This window comes from Pelophylax lessonae (genome assembly GCF_965119305.1).
Source record: "Pelophylax lessonae genome assembly, chromosome: 4".
Classification (NCBI taxonomy): Eukaryota; Metazoa; Chordata; class Amphibia; order Anura; family Ranidae; genus Pelophylax; species Pelophylax lessonae.
The window spans coordinates 140,224,494-140,241,426 of record NC_138771.1 but is presented as its reverse complement, the minus strand read 5'-3'; the positions used below and the strand labels follow the sequence as shown (position 1 = coordinate 140,241,426).

General features: G+C 40.7%; 1 protein-coding gene across 1 annotated transcript in view; it reads right to left on the bottom strand.

Moving 5' to 3' along the window:
* The window catches only part of KTI12 (KTI12 chromatin associated homolog), a gene marked incomplete at its 3' end in the record, with an annotated part of 199,452 nt that overhangs the window by 38,965 nt on the left and 143,554 nt on the right, over positions 1 to 16,933 (bottom strand). The window contains exons 11-12 of the mRNA XM_082253511.1: positions 11,029 to 11,834; positions 1,196 to 1,825 (exon numbers count right to left, since the gene is read on the bottom strand). Of these exons, the coding sequence (XP_082109637.1) occupies positions 1,196 to 1,825; positions 11,029 to 11,834 (1,436 nt within the window). The remainder of the gene's footprint in view (positions 1 to 1,195; positions 1,826 to 11,028; positions 11,835 to 16,933) is intronic.

The window sequence follows — 16,933 nt, the reverse complement described above, 5'->3', positions numbered from 1 at the left end:
GGCGACTTTCTGGTCGTGGTAGTGTGAACCGGCTCTTACACTTTTGTTGGCCACAGGTTTTATGTATATACACCTTTTTTGTGGTTTTGTGTTTGGACAATCACTGAGTGCTACTTGGGTATGAGAGCCAGTTCACACTACCATTACCAGAAAGTCGCCCCGTGACTTGAAGAGACTTGTTTAGAGACTTGGAAGAGACTTGTTTAGAGACTTGTTTAGAGACTTGTTTAGAGACTTGTTTAGAGACTTGGAAGAGACTTGGAAGAGACTTGGAAGAGACTTGGAAGAGACTTGGAAGAGACTTGGAAGAGACTTGGAAGAGACTTGGAAGAGACTTGGAAGAGACTTGGAAGAGACTTGGAAGAGACTTGGAAGAGACTTGGAAGAGACTTGGAAGAGACTTGGAAGAGACTTGGAAGAGACTTGTGCACTACTTTGAAGAGACAGGCGACTTTGTCTGTGGGGAATGCCTGGCTAATCTCTTTCTTCTTCCTGGAAAGTCTGATAACAAGTCGTGTCAATTAAGACAAGGAGGCGACTCCCATTGAAGTATATGGGACAGTCGGATCACAGGTCGCCTCAAACTAGTACAGGACCCTTTTCTGAAGTCGGAGCAGCTTCAGTAGTGCCAATTAAGACGGCACTGATTGATTAACATTGCTTTTGTTATGTCAAGCTACCTGGGGCAACACAAGTTGCCTCACAAGTCGCGCTAGTGTGAATGGGCTCTAATTGTTTTTATTTTGGTTATCATCACCTAGTGAAGATTTATTTTATTTTGTTTATCTACATATATTGATAGGTTTTCTTTAACCCTTAAAGTAATAAGTGCACTTTAAAACAGAATGCATCTATTATTTTCTTCCCCTCCACCTGTGCTAAACTACCACACCAGATACATACTTACTTTGCAACCACATTTACAGCCTCTAGCAAAGAATCTGTTCCCCAGTTGTGCAGTAGCTGTTTATAGATTTCTATAGGGCCAGCTCCTGATCATCTCTGGTCTCAGGACATGGCCGACTGGAAGTTTATGGGAGCTACTATGCAGTGGGCACTAGGCACAAGTGGTTTTGCTCAAAGGATAAAAACCAACACCAGAGGCCAATGGTGCAATTGTCGGGTACGACAATGTCGGGCAATCAACTTTATGAAGAAGAAAATAATCAATTATTATGCAGGCTTGATATCATACCCAATCTGGATCTGTAGGCTCAACTGTTATTCTGTAATATGTAACTTTTCCATCTTCTCTTTCTTGAATGATGACCTTATCTTTTGGAAATCTCTTTAATAGCTGGGAAATCTCTGTCTTTCTTAGCTGAGCAGCAACTTCAGGAGTTACATTTGAGGTTCGGATGACTTCTGGAACTACTATTGGTCGCTCCACCTTTTCTTTCGGAAATTGTTTCTTGCTTACAGAGCGGTTATCCTGTACTGGTGGTATCTTTTCTGGATGCCAGAACCTGCAGTTTGTCTCCATAGAACAGTAACCAGAGGCAAAATAGCGGCACAATCTTCTATTTCTATGAGGGACAGACTTCACCTCACTCTTGTTATGTGGTACAGACATTTCTGTTATACCACTTGCACCTGCAGTTTCAGACATTTCTCCTGGATTATTATTTTTTTCATAGTGTTTGACCTCTGGGCGTTGATGTAAAAAACGACATCTTCGCCCAAACTGACAGTAACGACCCTGTGAAAAAAATCTACACAAGGGAGGTAACTGCTTTATTTGTACTGCAGGCTGACTCTGAATACTGCCCCCTGGGAGACTGGAAGGGAGCTCTGCAGTTTGTACTTCAATCTCTGCCATTGTAACCTAGAAGACAAGATAATTCAGGTCACCTATGATTATTTGTACAAGACATAATCCATGATAAGTAATATATTAAAAAGACAAACAATGTCACATGATATATTATCTTTAATACCCAAGCAATAAAAATTACCATAAATCTTCAAAATATATTGATAAAAATATTAGTTGCATAGAACAATACTAAATAGAATGACATAGGCTCTCTGGAAAATAAAGAACATTGTTAGACATTAAATAAAGATGGTAATTCATAGGTAGTCTCATAAGTAAGTAAAAAGGACTTGCTAAATAAATTTAGCAGTATTAAACGGAAACTATAGTCTTTGCATTATGTTTTATATACATATTAAGAACATCAGCAAAAACCCTCCCCTATTCTGTAAACTACAAAAGTTCACTAGCAGACTGGAATACCTATCCCCTATCTTGGACAGGCCACAGCGGCGATTAAAATTACCAATCTACCAAAAACAGTTATACCCTGCTACCACTCAAGGTCCCACTACATGTTTTCCTCATCGTGCAACTGCAAATGCTGTGACTTCATTTGGACGTGCCGTAGACCCAGACATTTAAAACACACTTCATGCCAACCTAGAAGCCACTGTGGGTTGAGTGTTACAACTTTAGAAAAATATTATCAGACTTCTCAGTTAGCTCCACTAACCAGATAACTTGCGTCGGCTTCTCCCAAAGCTTCACTACGGAATCTGATCATCGTCCACTCTGTGAGGCTTTGGGATACCACACCTTCAAAAACCTAGGCAGTTTCTTGTTGCTTCATCTATCATTGATGTCATTTCTTAGGAATCCCTCCTGTACTCCAGGCTTTGAGGAACCAGCTCCCTTTACTGTAGACTAGGTTTGGAATTACACACTTCACCATCTTACTACTACAGATAGAGTCAAATTGTCTACTGTCTTACAAACTGCAGATAAGCTTCCCGAAATGGAATTACTTGGATACTTACAAATAAAAAAAGTAGTTACTTCTATATTTCGCCCCAATACAGATGAGATGTCTTTGACCCTCTTTAAACGAAAATGCTAAAACAACCCACACTCCCCAAACTTGATCTGTTTGTTGTACAATTTGATTCTCAATGAGCTTACTGCCACTTCACTCCTACATAGATATGTGAGAAGCTGATCTACCTACACATGGTGGACCTGCCAAACCATACAAAACCAGTGCAAGCAAGTTTATGTCATGTTGACTAAATTGTTAGTTTTCCCTATTCCTATGCACCCAGGCAAAGCTAATAATATCCTCATGATTGCTGTATATTCAAAGCTATTTGAAATGTTTCACATGTTACAGTGCAGCTGGCACTGCAGGAATATAACAGTTACTACACAGTAGGAACCTATGTTTGAATATTTTCACTGGTGTGCATCAATACATTCTTGCATTGGAGGCCTATTCATGAAAGCAGTGTTGAGGTCTGTAGATACTGCAGCCCATATTTAGTCTGATAAGCGCCTAAAACCAAACACTTTTAATTGTTTTTTAAGATGGGAAGTCCCATTTCCATGAGGAGGTAATTTTCTTCAATATACAATGCAAACCTTTTCCTTTCACAAATGTATGAGCACTGAGAAATGTGTTCATTTTGTGTTGTCCAATTTTTACATTGTTATGTTTCCTACTTTTTGTAAAAAATTTCAATAAAAATATTGAAACTGAAAAGCTAACACTTTCCTGAGCACCTGCTGTGCTGAGCCATTCAGCACATATACACTACATGCCACAGGTATCCGTGTGCAATTGATAAGTACTAAGGCTCGCTCCATTTTCTCTCATTCACGCCAGAGACCGAACGAGAGAAAATATCACTTAATTCCTTCATGCACACTAAACAGTGTGGGAGGAGGAATCTTTCCTGCCAGCTCTTGTATTCCAGCAGCCACCACACCCACGGCTGTATGAATGCCCACACAGTGACTGAATTTAATAGGATGAATAGTCATTGCTCAGCTAAAAATGTTCTACCTGGCTCCTTTGATTCTTCAGTTGACTTTTGTTAAGCCAATTGGTACCAACAGGGCTACCCACAGGTGGAATTTTGTCCAATGCAGCAAAGCAGTAGGAATCAGCTGACATTTGAGGGACAGCTTAATGCCCCGTACACACGTACCGATCGTCGGCCGACCGATCGGCCGTCTTTTGTCCAGGGCTGTCCTGTCCGCTGAAAAGTGCAAAAGACTGCACAAGAATTTTGTCCGCCGACTGCAGAAGTGATGTCATGTGATAGTTAACTTTCCCTGTGTTTTTTCTTCTCCGAGCATGCCCAGTCTTGCAAATCTGCTGATTGTCGGCCGAATTCTGTACTGACTGGCGAACAATCGGCCGTTCTGGTGTTGGCCAACAAAAATTTTAATGCCTGCACGACAGATTATTTTCGGCCGAAAGTGCGCTGTCGGCTGTCGGAAGCATCATACTAACAAGCCTACAATCGGTCGATCGGTCGTCAGCCAAATCTTTACGGCCGACAATCGGTACGTGTGTACGGGGCTTAAGAATGAATGCAGGCAGACAATCTATGAATGTGAAATACATACAAATGTGTTGCACTGCCAATCTAGTAAATCTATTTATATAGTGCATAATAAATTTATAAGAATGCAAAAACTACATAAAAAAAAAAAAAAAAAAAAAAAGATTTAAAGTGCATAAATCCACAATAGAAGAAACCACTGGTATATGATATACACACACACACACACACACACACAATGCAACCCGGAAAGTATTCACAGCACTTTATTTTTCCACATTTTGTTATGTTACAGGCTTAATCCAAAATTGATTAAATTCATTATTTTCTTAAAAATTCTACAAACAATACCCCATAATGAAAGCTTTGCAAAATTTGTTAAAAAAAAAAAAAAAAAAATGTATATAAGTATTTACATAAAAATAAACAGTGCAGCACTATCCAAAACACTAAAACAATGTCAAAATATATACCGTATTTATCGGCGTATAACACGCACTTTTTCCTCCTAAAAATGGAGGAAAAAGTAGCTGTGCGTGTTATACGCCGATATAAAAGAAAAAATGTCCATAAAGCAGTGCCGAGAGGTAGAAGGGGGCGGGCGACGCCGAGAGGTAGAAGGGGGCGGGCGGCGCCGAGGAGAAGGAAGGACGCGCTGTCATCGGAAGTCCCGCCTCCTATGCCGATGTCAATCATAGGTGCCGGGACTTCCGATGAGAGTGCATCCTTCCTTCTCCTCGGCGCCGCCCGCCCCCTTCTACCTCTTGGCGCCGCCCGCCCCCTTCTACCTCTCGGCACTGCTTTAAGGAGATTTTTAGTGATGTGTATAGTGGCACTGGCAAAGGCTAAATGTATGGGCACTGGCAAAGGCTGCATGTATGGGCACTGGCAAAGGCTGCATGTATGGGCACTGGCAAAGGCTGCATGTATGGGCACTGGCAAAGGCTGCATGTATGGGCACTGGCAAAGGCTGCATGTATGGGCACTGGCGATGGCAAGGCTGCAATTATGGGCGCTGATGAGGCTGCATGTATGGGCACTGCACTGGCGGGGCTGCATTTGTGGGCACTGGTAAGACTACATTTAATTAAAAAAAATGTTCTGAGTTTAAAGCTGTTTATTTTAAATTTCAGCTTTTTTCCTGAAATTTCTGCCCTAAAATTTAGGTGCGTGTTATACGCCGATAAATACGGTATATACACAAAATTAATTGTGAAACAAAGTGAAGAAATAAAGGGGTAAGTAAAAACTCCTTAATTAGATAAAAAGGGGAAAGTCCAAATGTGCTGGTGACAAACAGTCCAAATAAATCCACACGGAAATGGTGACTTGAAGAGAAAATCCCACACCACAGATACTCATATGTGCTCACCAGAAAGTATGGACCCAAATTACTGTACAGCAAATGGGTCATACAGGCTGAATGTGAAGATATCCACAACACCGAATGTAGGGAATTCCACAGCGTCTCTGGATCACTGAGCCAAGATGTAATATTCACAGGTAACTCCAATGGGTTAAACCAAGGGATCCCACTCAGGGTAGATATAGGGGGATAAACCAAATAAACTTACAAAGTAAGCTTCCTGTAAGAGGCATTCAATGCAGGGTGGCACTTGCATTGGATTCCTCTTACATTTGGAAGCTTTGGAAGTGTATTTCTTTATCTTTTAATAAACCATCTATACAGTTTTACACTATGTTGTCCTTTGGTTTATCCCCCTATATCACAGGTGGACTCCAATCAAGGTGTAGAAACATCTCAAGGATGATCAGTGGAAACAGCTCAATTTTGAGGGTCATGGCAATGGCTGTGAATACTTAATGTACATGTGATTTTTACATTTTTATTTTTTTAACAATCGGTATTGTTTTATTGTAATCAAAGTATTAGAATACAAAAAGAAAACCAATTTCAGTGATCAGAACAAACAATAACCAGGTTACATGGCATCATAGCATTTAAGATATATACATTAAGGTATATAAAACAACAACAACAACCAGTTGCATTCCAGAGAGGGAGAGAGAGAGGTGCAAAGAACCTAGGAACAGGAAAATCCTATGGCAGTGCCCTCAGAGTAAAGTAAGATCACTACACTTTAGAGGGGTAGAGAAGGGCATTGTAAATTGTAAGGGGGGGGGGGAGAGGGGTTGATGGAAAAGGGGGTAGTTAAAGACAGAGGGAGACAGTAGGACATCACCACCCATTCATTAGGGTGCACTCATTGGGAAGTCCACGGCAGCCACACCTTGTCATACCAAGGACATCCACAAAGAATATACGTTAGTTTGTAAAGAGGTAGCGCATCATTTTCATTTTTTATTTTTAATACATTTTCAAAGATTTTAAACAAACTTCTTTCACGTTGTCATTATGGGATATGGTTTGTTGAGGAAAATTATGAATTTAATCCATTTTGGAATAAGGCTGTAACATAAAAAGTAGGAAAAGTGAAGAGATGTGAATTTTTTCCGGATGCACTGTATCAAAGTCTCGATTTGAAAGAAGTGCATTCATATACGTAGAAAGCAGCCCAAAAGGTCCTGTGCAGATAGAGCTTCTACACCACTGTGCACACCACCACAAACAATATTCAAGCTGCTTACGAGACATTTAGACCCCAATTGATAAGGAGGTCTAACAGCATTTGTAGGGAAAGATCCGAAAATATATGGATGGCTAATTTCGTTCCATCCTGCAATCAACCCTCTAGCCTTATGGATGGATGGATGGATGGATGAATGAATGAATGAATGAATGAATGAATGAATGAAAAGGTAAGCCACCACTAACACTCCCACAGCCTGCAGCTCAAGCTGCCATATCACACCAGATTAGACCGGGACACTCCAATGATCATTCACAACCCAAATGCCACATAAGAGGAATGGAAATCGCTCTTAAATACTAGACATCTTCTCACATAAACAAAAAGTCAATCAGCATATCACAAAAACTGTATCCAACAACCCAGTGGGCAGGAGGATATCACCACTGTAACTCCATCCAACTGGTTTCATCCCAAACGGACGTCATCTCGGGAAAATCTAACAATAGAGTGCGCTTTCACCCACCAGTGATCAGAACAAATGTAAGCAGATAGGCCACCATATTGGTAAAGCCTAGACTGAACCCAGCCTCAGGGCAATAAAAATAAAAATTAGCCAAACTCAAAAGCATTAGGGTTAAGCTTAAAAACTAAATAACAATATTCAAAAATCAGAAAAAAAAAATATTGATTTAAAATGTATTTATTTGTTTAGCTGAAAGTGTAAAATGAATAAAATGGTAAACCCAATTATTAGGGTAATAGCATAAAAATGATAAGTCATTATAAAACCTAAGTTTCAATGAAAAGATAAACTTCAAAAAACGAAGGTAAAACCTTAGGACAGCCCTCAAAATTTCAACTCGCCTGCTCGTATTTAGCGAGTAGAAAAATATTGAGGGCGAATGTGAGGCTGCCTTGAAAAGAAAAAGGGGGCGAGCGCGGCCAGCAGGCAGAGTTAAATGGGAGCCGTTCTCCCAGCGATCAGCCAGGGGAAGAGAGAGGGCAGGAAGAGGAGAACCAGCCGGATCATCACACAGAGCTGGGATTACCAGCTGTGATTTGAATTGCCTAGTGTTCGACGCTCAAAGTCAAAGTCCCACCTCCTGGATTACTATGATAGACAGAGCACTGGTCCAATGGACGTGTGAGGTCTACCATAACTGCCGATTCAAGAGGTGGGATTTTGTGTGACTGCAAGCGCTGGGAACACTGGGCGATTCAGATTACAGCTTTCACGTGCATTGAGTCATCCCCGTCTCATTGTGCGGCCAACACAAGGACAAAATGCACATGCTATATACAGTGACAGGTGTTTGGTGGATCTACTACAGTAGTTGAACTAATTGAACTAGTTGAACAGTGATATCCTGGTGTGCTAGGATGCAGCATGCTGCATCTCTGCCGTGAGGTTTACACATCCTAACACATCATGGTCCTAGCACCACATGGAGACCTAAGGCTTGTCTCACATTCATGCCTCCATCCTTGGATCAACAAAACCTTATACTATTTGTAAACTCAGACACCTCTTTTTTTTGCACTGACTTTTATTAGTTAGAGGCAGTTGGTATGTATCTGGGCCCTTATTTTCCTCTCTGCGGTTACCGATATCCTGGTGCTGTATTGATGTTGGACTCCAAATAAACATTTATCTGCGTTTAGCGATAAGTGAACTGTCATGCATTTTCCAAAAAGTTTCCTGAAGAAGCCATAGTCTGGCGAAACATGTAGAGATGAATACATTTTCAGCAGTATTGTATGAATAATTTCTTCTAATGTTTTTATCTGATAACATATTTTAACGATTATAATAAAAAAAATAGATTTTTTTACAATATATTTTAAGTGTGGCACCTTTAAAATCCTGTCTCCTACTTTTTTTATTTATTTATATAATTTGGGGATGTGGTGATTAGGGTAATTTCAGACACCAGTTTCTTTTCTATCTTCTGGGGCTGACGTGGTTAATGAGGTTCATATGTTAATATTGTATACACAGTATATTGTTTGTGTGGTGCCACCTAACCCTAAGGCCCCTTTCACACTTGTACGTCCTTAAAGTCGCGTAATTTTAAAGAGATTTTACCTGGACTTGAAGCAATGCCTTTGGACCTCAAAACGCATTAAAATAGTCAGGGACTACTTTGAAGTTGTTGCGACTTGAAGACTTACAGATATTAATGGAAATCATGGAGTGCAACTTTGTTATGCGAATTTGCAGTCCCAAATCGCAGGACAAGTCGCACAAGCATGAAACTGATGAAAGTGGCCTAAATGTCTTTTTCTCTCCGTTTATATAGTGTAAGCTCCAGAATTACAGCAGCTGGAACTAGAGATATGCCAGTTTTCAGTAATGCGATATATCGCGGTATCGCATACACACGGTATTGTTATTGTGGTCATTTTTAAAATACTTTTCTGTTCTCCAAGTCTGCCGGGCTGCCCCCGCATCTCCCCGCGGTGTCCAGATTCCCGGCTCAGCTCTCCTTTACTGGAATGGAGCCGCTACTTCTCGTATAGGTCGGGCTCACAGGCGGAGTGATATCAGATGCACTCCGCCTGGGACAGGAGGAGCCATAAACAGGAAGCAGCGGCTTTGCTCTATACTGCAGTGGCATGCTTCCTCCCGGGCTCAGCCACAGAAAGACACAGTGCCTACTACAAGCAAATCTCTGCAAGTACCTACCCACTACTATTACCATAGAGAGAGTGTGTGTGTGTGTGTGTTATATGCACAGGCATAGCAGCCCAAATTACATTATTATATCAAGCAGTGTCTGGCCTACCTGGTGACTGGTCTTGGCGCTCAGCTCCGATCTGATGGCCTGGTCATTGAGGGGGCAAATCCTTGTGGTCCAGAAGTGGTTAAACCTGCAGGGGGACCAGTGTTTTTATCTATAAATGACTTTACTATTGCTTTAGGTCTGGTTTACATGTATGCCGGTTGGCGGCCCACATTTGCACAGGCATAGCAGCCCATTGATTCAAATGGGCTTGGGCTGCTATGCCTGCATTTTTGGCTGAAAAAAAGGTTCATGCTGAATTTTTTAAAAATACAGTGCCCGTGAAATCCATCCTGCTTTTGCACCATGCGTCTTACCTGCAGTTCCTGCACATGCAAACTGTGTTTTTAAATGCTGGGCCCATGAATATAAAAACACAGAAAGCTTGCCAGAGCAGAAACTGCAGGCAAGTCGCATGGTGCAAAAGCAGAATGGATTTCAAGGCCGCTGCATTTTTTTTACATGCTTGATGCACCTTTTTTCTGCAGAAAACGAAGGCATAGCAGCCCATACAAATAAATGTGCAAATGTGGGCTGCCAACTCGCATACATGTGAACCAGGCCTAAAGCAATAGTAAAGTAATTTATAAATAAAAACTCTGGTCCTCCTGCAGGTTTAACCACTTCTGGGCTGCAAGGATTTGCCCCCTTAAAGAGGAAGTAAACCCTCCTCTGCAAGTTGTACCTATAGGTAAGCCTATGATAAGGCTTACCTATAGGTACTGTAAATATCTCCTAAACATGTACCGTTTAGGAGATATTTACCTTACATCCAGCCAGTGACGTCACTGGCGCATGCGCTCTGAAGGAACGGCCGCTGGTGCCGTTCCTTCAGAGCCCCGTGGCGTGACCGTCGGCTCCCGCGCGCATGCGCGGGAGTGACGCAATTGCAGGTCCAGCCAATCAGATGGCCGGATGCCGCAAACCCCGGAAGAAGGGTGACAGAACATGTCACCCATGGAAGAGGTGAGCGGTCGGCGCTTCGTTCTAAGGTAAGAATATCATAATGAGCTAGTATGCGATGCATACTAGCTCATTATGCGTTTGCCTTACAGGTGTACTTTTAAAAAAAAAAAATTCTGCGGTTTACAACCTCTTTAATGACCAGGCCATCGGATCTAGGCCACTTGAAATCATATAATTGAATACCGTGATAATATCGTAAACCGTGATAATATTGTATAACGTGATAATATCGTATAACGTGTGATAATATCGTAAACCGTGATAATATCGTATACCGTGATAATATCGTATAACGTGATAATATTGCATAACGTGATAATATCGCATAACGTGATAATATCGCATAACGTGATAATATCGCATAACGTGATAATATCGTATAATGTGATAATATCAAATACCGTGATAATATCGTATAACGTGATAATATCAAATACCGTGATAATATCGTATAACGTGATAATATCGTATAACGTGATAATATCGTATACCGTGATAATATCGTATAACGTGATAATATCGCATACCGTGATAATATCGCATAACGTGATAATATCGCATACCGTGATAATATCGTATAACGTGATAATATCAAATACCGTGATAATATCGTATAACGTGATAATTTCAAATACCGTGATAATATCGTATAACGTGATAATATCGTATACCGTGATAATATTGTATAACGTGATAATATCGTATAACGTGATAATATCGTATAACGTGATAATATCGTATACCGTGATAATATCGTATAACGTGATAATATCGTATACCGTGATAATATCGTATAACGTGATAATATCGTATAACGTGATAATATCGTATAACGTGATAATATCGTATAACGTGATAATATCGTATACCGTGATAATATCGTATAACGTGATAATATCGTATACCGTGATAATATCGTATACCGTGATAATATCGTATAACGTGATAATATCGTATAACGTGATAATATCGTATAACGTGATAAAATCGTATAACGTGATAAAATCGTATACCGTGATAATATCGTATACCGTGATAATATCGTATAACGTGATAATATCGTATAACGTGATAAAATCGTATAACGTGATAAAATCGTATAACGTGATAATATCGTATACCGTGATAATATCGTATAACGTGATAATATCGTATACCGTGATAATATCGTATATCGTGATATCGTATAACGTGATAATATCGTATACTGTGATAATATCGCATACCGTGATAATATCGTATAACGTGATAATATCGTATACCGTGTGATAATATCGTATACCGTGTGATAATATCGTATACCGTGTGATAATATCGTATACCGTGATAATATCGTATAACGTGATAATATCGTATACCGTGTGATAATATCGTATACCGTGTGATAATATCGTATACCGTGATAATATCGTATAACGTGATAATATCGTATACCGTGATAATATCGTATAACGTGATAATATCGTATAACGTGATAATATCGTATAACGTGATAATATCGTATACTGTGATAATATCGTATACCGTGATAATATCGCATACCGTGATAATATTGTATACCGTGATAATATCGTATAACGTGATAATATCGTATAACGTGATAATATTGTATAACGTGATAATATCGTATACCGTGATAATATCGTATAACGTGGCAAAACCTTAATCAATTAATCGCAGCATGGAAATCTGATACGGTCACATGCCTGGCTGGAACACGTTCTCCTCGCAGATTATCCACACCTCCCAACTTTTTTATATGGGAACGAGGGACACCTATCAGCAAACGTATGTAGGCATAGGACACACCCCCTGCCATGCCCCCTTAAAGGAGAATTATACAAAAAAATAAAAAAATGATTGGTTAAACTCACAAGTGCTTTTTTTTAACCACTAGTATTCCTTTATATTGGCTTTTGTAATTTACAAATGCAGCAATTTAGAAATCGGATGAAAGATTTAGCACTGGGAAACACTTTTTGAAAGATAAATCATGTATTTTATATACAACTATATAGATCAGACCAGAATGAGGGACAAATAAGGATGACAGAGGGACATTGTTCCAAATCAGGGACAGTTGGGAGCTATGGATTATCACCTCTCCCTTTCATGCAGATTCCCAAAACAACTGGTAAGATGGCAGCACAGGGGCAGGGCCACTGCAATGGCGCACAGCTACGCCATGCCAGTCACAGCTCCATTCTGTATACAGCAGGGCCGTCTACTCAAATTATAAAGAAGGCTTGTGAAGAGGAAACGACTTGTAGTTCCTGTTTACCCACCTGAAATCCAGCCTCCAGCCCCTCACTGCTGCCTAAGTTCGTACGACCTGGTCCCTAAGAATTATCTTCCCCGGGTACGCGGACTGATGTGTTTAGTTCCGTGTCCTTCCCCGCCCTGCTGTCAGTGGGTGCAGAGTACAGGAGGACACCGGGGCAGGGAGCGCTCTATACACCGCACACTACAGGCGCTGAGAGGGTTCACTCCCTATACTCCCTGTCTGTGTGTGTGTGCCTGCTGTCACCAGCAGATATAACTAAGGAGCATTACAGTGCTGGGACCAATTCTGTTACAGCGAACCAACAAGTGATATTCCTGTCTCCTACACCAGAAGCTCGAACAATCACTTCCATTGGCTGCCAGTTTTTTTATTTTCCTTTTTTTTTAGTTTAACCACTTCAACACTGGGTCAATTCTGACACTTCTCACACATGTGTAAAAAGAAGTATTTTTTCACTAGGAAATGACTTAGAACCCCCAAAACATTGTATATATATTTTTTACGCAGAGAGAATAAAATGGTGGGTGTTGCAATTTTGACACACGCTATTTGCACAGCGGTTTTTAACCACTTCTGGACCGGAAGGTTTTAACTACTTAACCACTTGCCGACTGCCGCACAACTATTTACGTTGGCAGTCAGCCCCTCACAGGCAGAGTGACGTAGAACTACATCGCTAGCCTGTGAGGCTCTGGGGAGCGAGCGCGCGCTCCCGCGTGCTCACGGACCCCCCCCCCCCGCGCGCGCGCGTGTGACCGGCGGACCCGATGTCCGCCGGTCACTCGGCGATCGTCGGTGCAGAGGGAGAAAGTCAGGCGGCTGATGTAAACAAGCTGCCTGTCATTCTCCCCTGTGTAGAAACAGTGATCATACGGTCCTTCTATGTAGGACCGTTGATCACTGTTCCTACACCTCAAGCCACAGCCAATCACAGTTAGAATCACGCCCCTAGGGACACACATAACCCCTCCCTCTCAAAAAAGTTAACCCCTTCACTGCCAGTGTCATTTTACAGTAACAGTGCATATGTATAGCACTGATTACTGCAGTAATGTCACTGGTAACCCCAAAAGTGTCAAAAATGTCAGTCAAGGGTCCGATCTGTCGGCCACAATGTCGCAGCACCGTAAAAAAATCGCAGATCGCCGCCATTACGCGTTAAAAAAAACAACAAAAATGACAAATCTTTCCCTTTGTTAGTGAACGCGATAACTTTTGCGCAAACCAATCAAAATACGCTTTTTTCTATTTTTTTTACCAAACCTATGTAGCATAAAACAAATTGGCCGAAAATGTTAAAAAATTTAGATTTTTACATTTTTTTGGGGGAATTTCATTTAAAAAAAATGTGAAAAATATTGTTATTTTTGCAAAATTGTCACTCTTTTTTTGTTTATAGCGCATGATCAAAAAATCGCACAGGTGATCAAATACCACCAAAAGAAAGCTCTGTTTGTGGGAAAAAAAGGACGTCAAATTAGTTTAGGTACAGCATCGCATGACCGCGCAATTGTCTGTTAAAGTCACGCAATGCCGAATCGCAAAATAGGCCCTGGTCAGGAAGGGGTTTTACCCCTTTCCTGACCAGGGGGTATTTTGCGATTCGGCACTGCGTGACTTTAACGGACAATTGCGCGGTCGTGTGACGCTGTACCCAAATGAAATTGACGTCCTTTTTTTCCCACAAACAGAGCTTTCTTTTGGTGGTATTTGATCACCTGTGCGATTTTTTGATCATGCGCTATAAACAAAAAAAGAGCGACAATTTTGCAAAAATAACAATATTTTTCACATTTTTTTTCACATGAAATTCCCCCCAAAAAAATGGAAAAATCAAAATTTTTTAACATTTTAGGCCAATTTGTTTTATGCTACATAGGTTTGGTAAAAAAAAATTGCAATAAGCGTATTTTGATTGGTTTGCGCAAAAGTTATTGCGTTTACTAACTAAGGGAAAGATTTTTGTCATTTTTTTTTTTTAAACGAGTAATGGCGGCGGTCTGCGATTTTTTTTTTGCGGGACTGCGACATTGCGGCAGACAGATCGGACCCTTGACTGACATTTTTGACACTTTTGGGGGTACCAGTGACATTACTACAGTAATCAGTGCTATACATATGCACTGTTACTGTAAAAATGACATTGAGAGGGAAGGGGTTAACTTTATTGGAGAAGGAGGGGTTAAGTGTGTCCCTAGGGGCGTGCTTCTAACTAAAGGGGCGTGGCTTTTCATGTAACAGCAGAGATCTAAGGTCCTACATAGCAGGACCATATGATCTCTGCTGTTACACCAGGGAGAATGACAGGCGGCTTTGTTTACATTAGCCGCCTGCCTTTCTCCCTCTGTAACCGACGATCGCGAGTGACCGGCGGACATTGGGTCCGCCGGTCACATGCGCGGGGATCTCAGTGAGCGAGCTGGGGCGGGAGCACGCCTCTGGCGGCGCGCGCTCGCCCCCTATTGGCTCGCAGGCGAGTGACGTCACTTTGCCTGCACGAGGCTGACCGCCGCAGTATATATACTTGCGGCGGTCGGCAAGTGGTTAATGACCAGGCCATTTTTTTGCGATACGGCACTGCGTTAATTTAACTGACAATTGCGCGGTCGTGCAACACTGTGCCCAAATAAAATTGATGGCCTTTTTTTTCCCCACAAATTATTATTATTATACAGAATTTATATAGTGCCAACAGTTTACGCAGCGCTTTACAATAAAAAGGGGGACAGCACAATTTACAATACAGTTCAATACAAAAGGAATAGGATGGCCTTGCTCATGGAGCTTACAATCTAATTAGAGCTTTCTTTTGGTGGCATTTGATCATCTCTGCAGGTTTTTTTGTTGTGGGCTATAAACAAAAAAAGAGCGACAATTCCGAAATTAAAAAAATAATCTTTTTACTTTCTGCTATAAAACAGCCAAAATTTTTTTTTAAAAATCATATTTTTTCATCATTTTAGGCCAATATGTATTCTGCAACATATTTTTGGTAAAGTTATCACGTCTAAAAACTAGTGGATAGATTTATGGCATTTTTATTTTTTTACTAGTAACGTTGGACAGGTCGGACACCTAACTGACACTTTTGAGGGGACCAGCAACATTACGACCGTAATCAGTGCTAAAACGAATTGGCTTCGTTTTTAACTGCATCCAATTTGCATAACATATGAATCGTACCGACTTTCAGTGGAGCCGGTTCACACAGGGCGACCGCAGTTAATGCCCCATGCTATTACAAGGAATGTTGTTCATCCCTTCTGATAGCAATAAAAGAGATTAAAAAAAAAAAAAATAAGGATTCAATGTACATTTAAAAATAAAATAAAAAATGTAGCCTCTGTCCCCCTGTGCTCGCGTGCAAAGGCTAACACATACTTAGGTCACGCACGCATATGTAACGGTGTTCGCACCACTAGTAAGGGATTGCTGCAAATATTATAGCAAGAGCAATCATTCTATCAATAGACCTCCTGTGTAAACCTAAGCTGGTAACCTGTAAGGCTCCGTTCACATATATGCAAATTGGATGTGCTTTTAACTGCATCCAATTCACATAACATGTGAATTATACGGCTTTCTGTGGAGCCGGTTCACAGATGTGCAAGGCGGACAATTCCAAAATAAAAAAATAAATTTTTTACTTTCTGCTATAAAACACACAAAAAAAAAAAAAAAAATGTAAAAAATCAAAATTTTTCATCATTTTAGGCCAATATGTATTCTGCAACATATTTTTGGTAAAAAAAAAAATCCCAATAGGTGTATATTGATTGGTTTGTGCAAAAGTTATCACGTCTACAAACTAGTGGATAGATTTATGGCATTTTTATTTTTTTTACTAGTAATGTTGGACAGGTCGGACACCTAACTAACAGTTTTGAGGGGATCAGTGACATTACTACCGTAATCAGTGCTAAAAATATGCACTATTACTGTACCAATGACACTGGCGAGGAAGAGGTTAACAACAGCAATCAACGGGTTAAGTGTGCTCCTAGGGAGTGGTTTCTAATTGC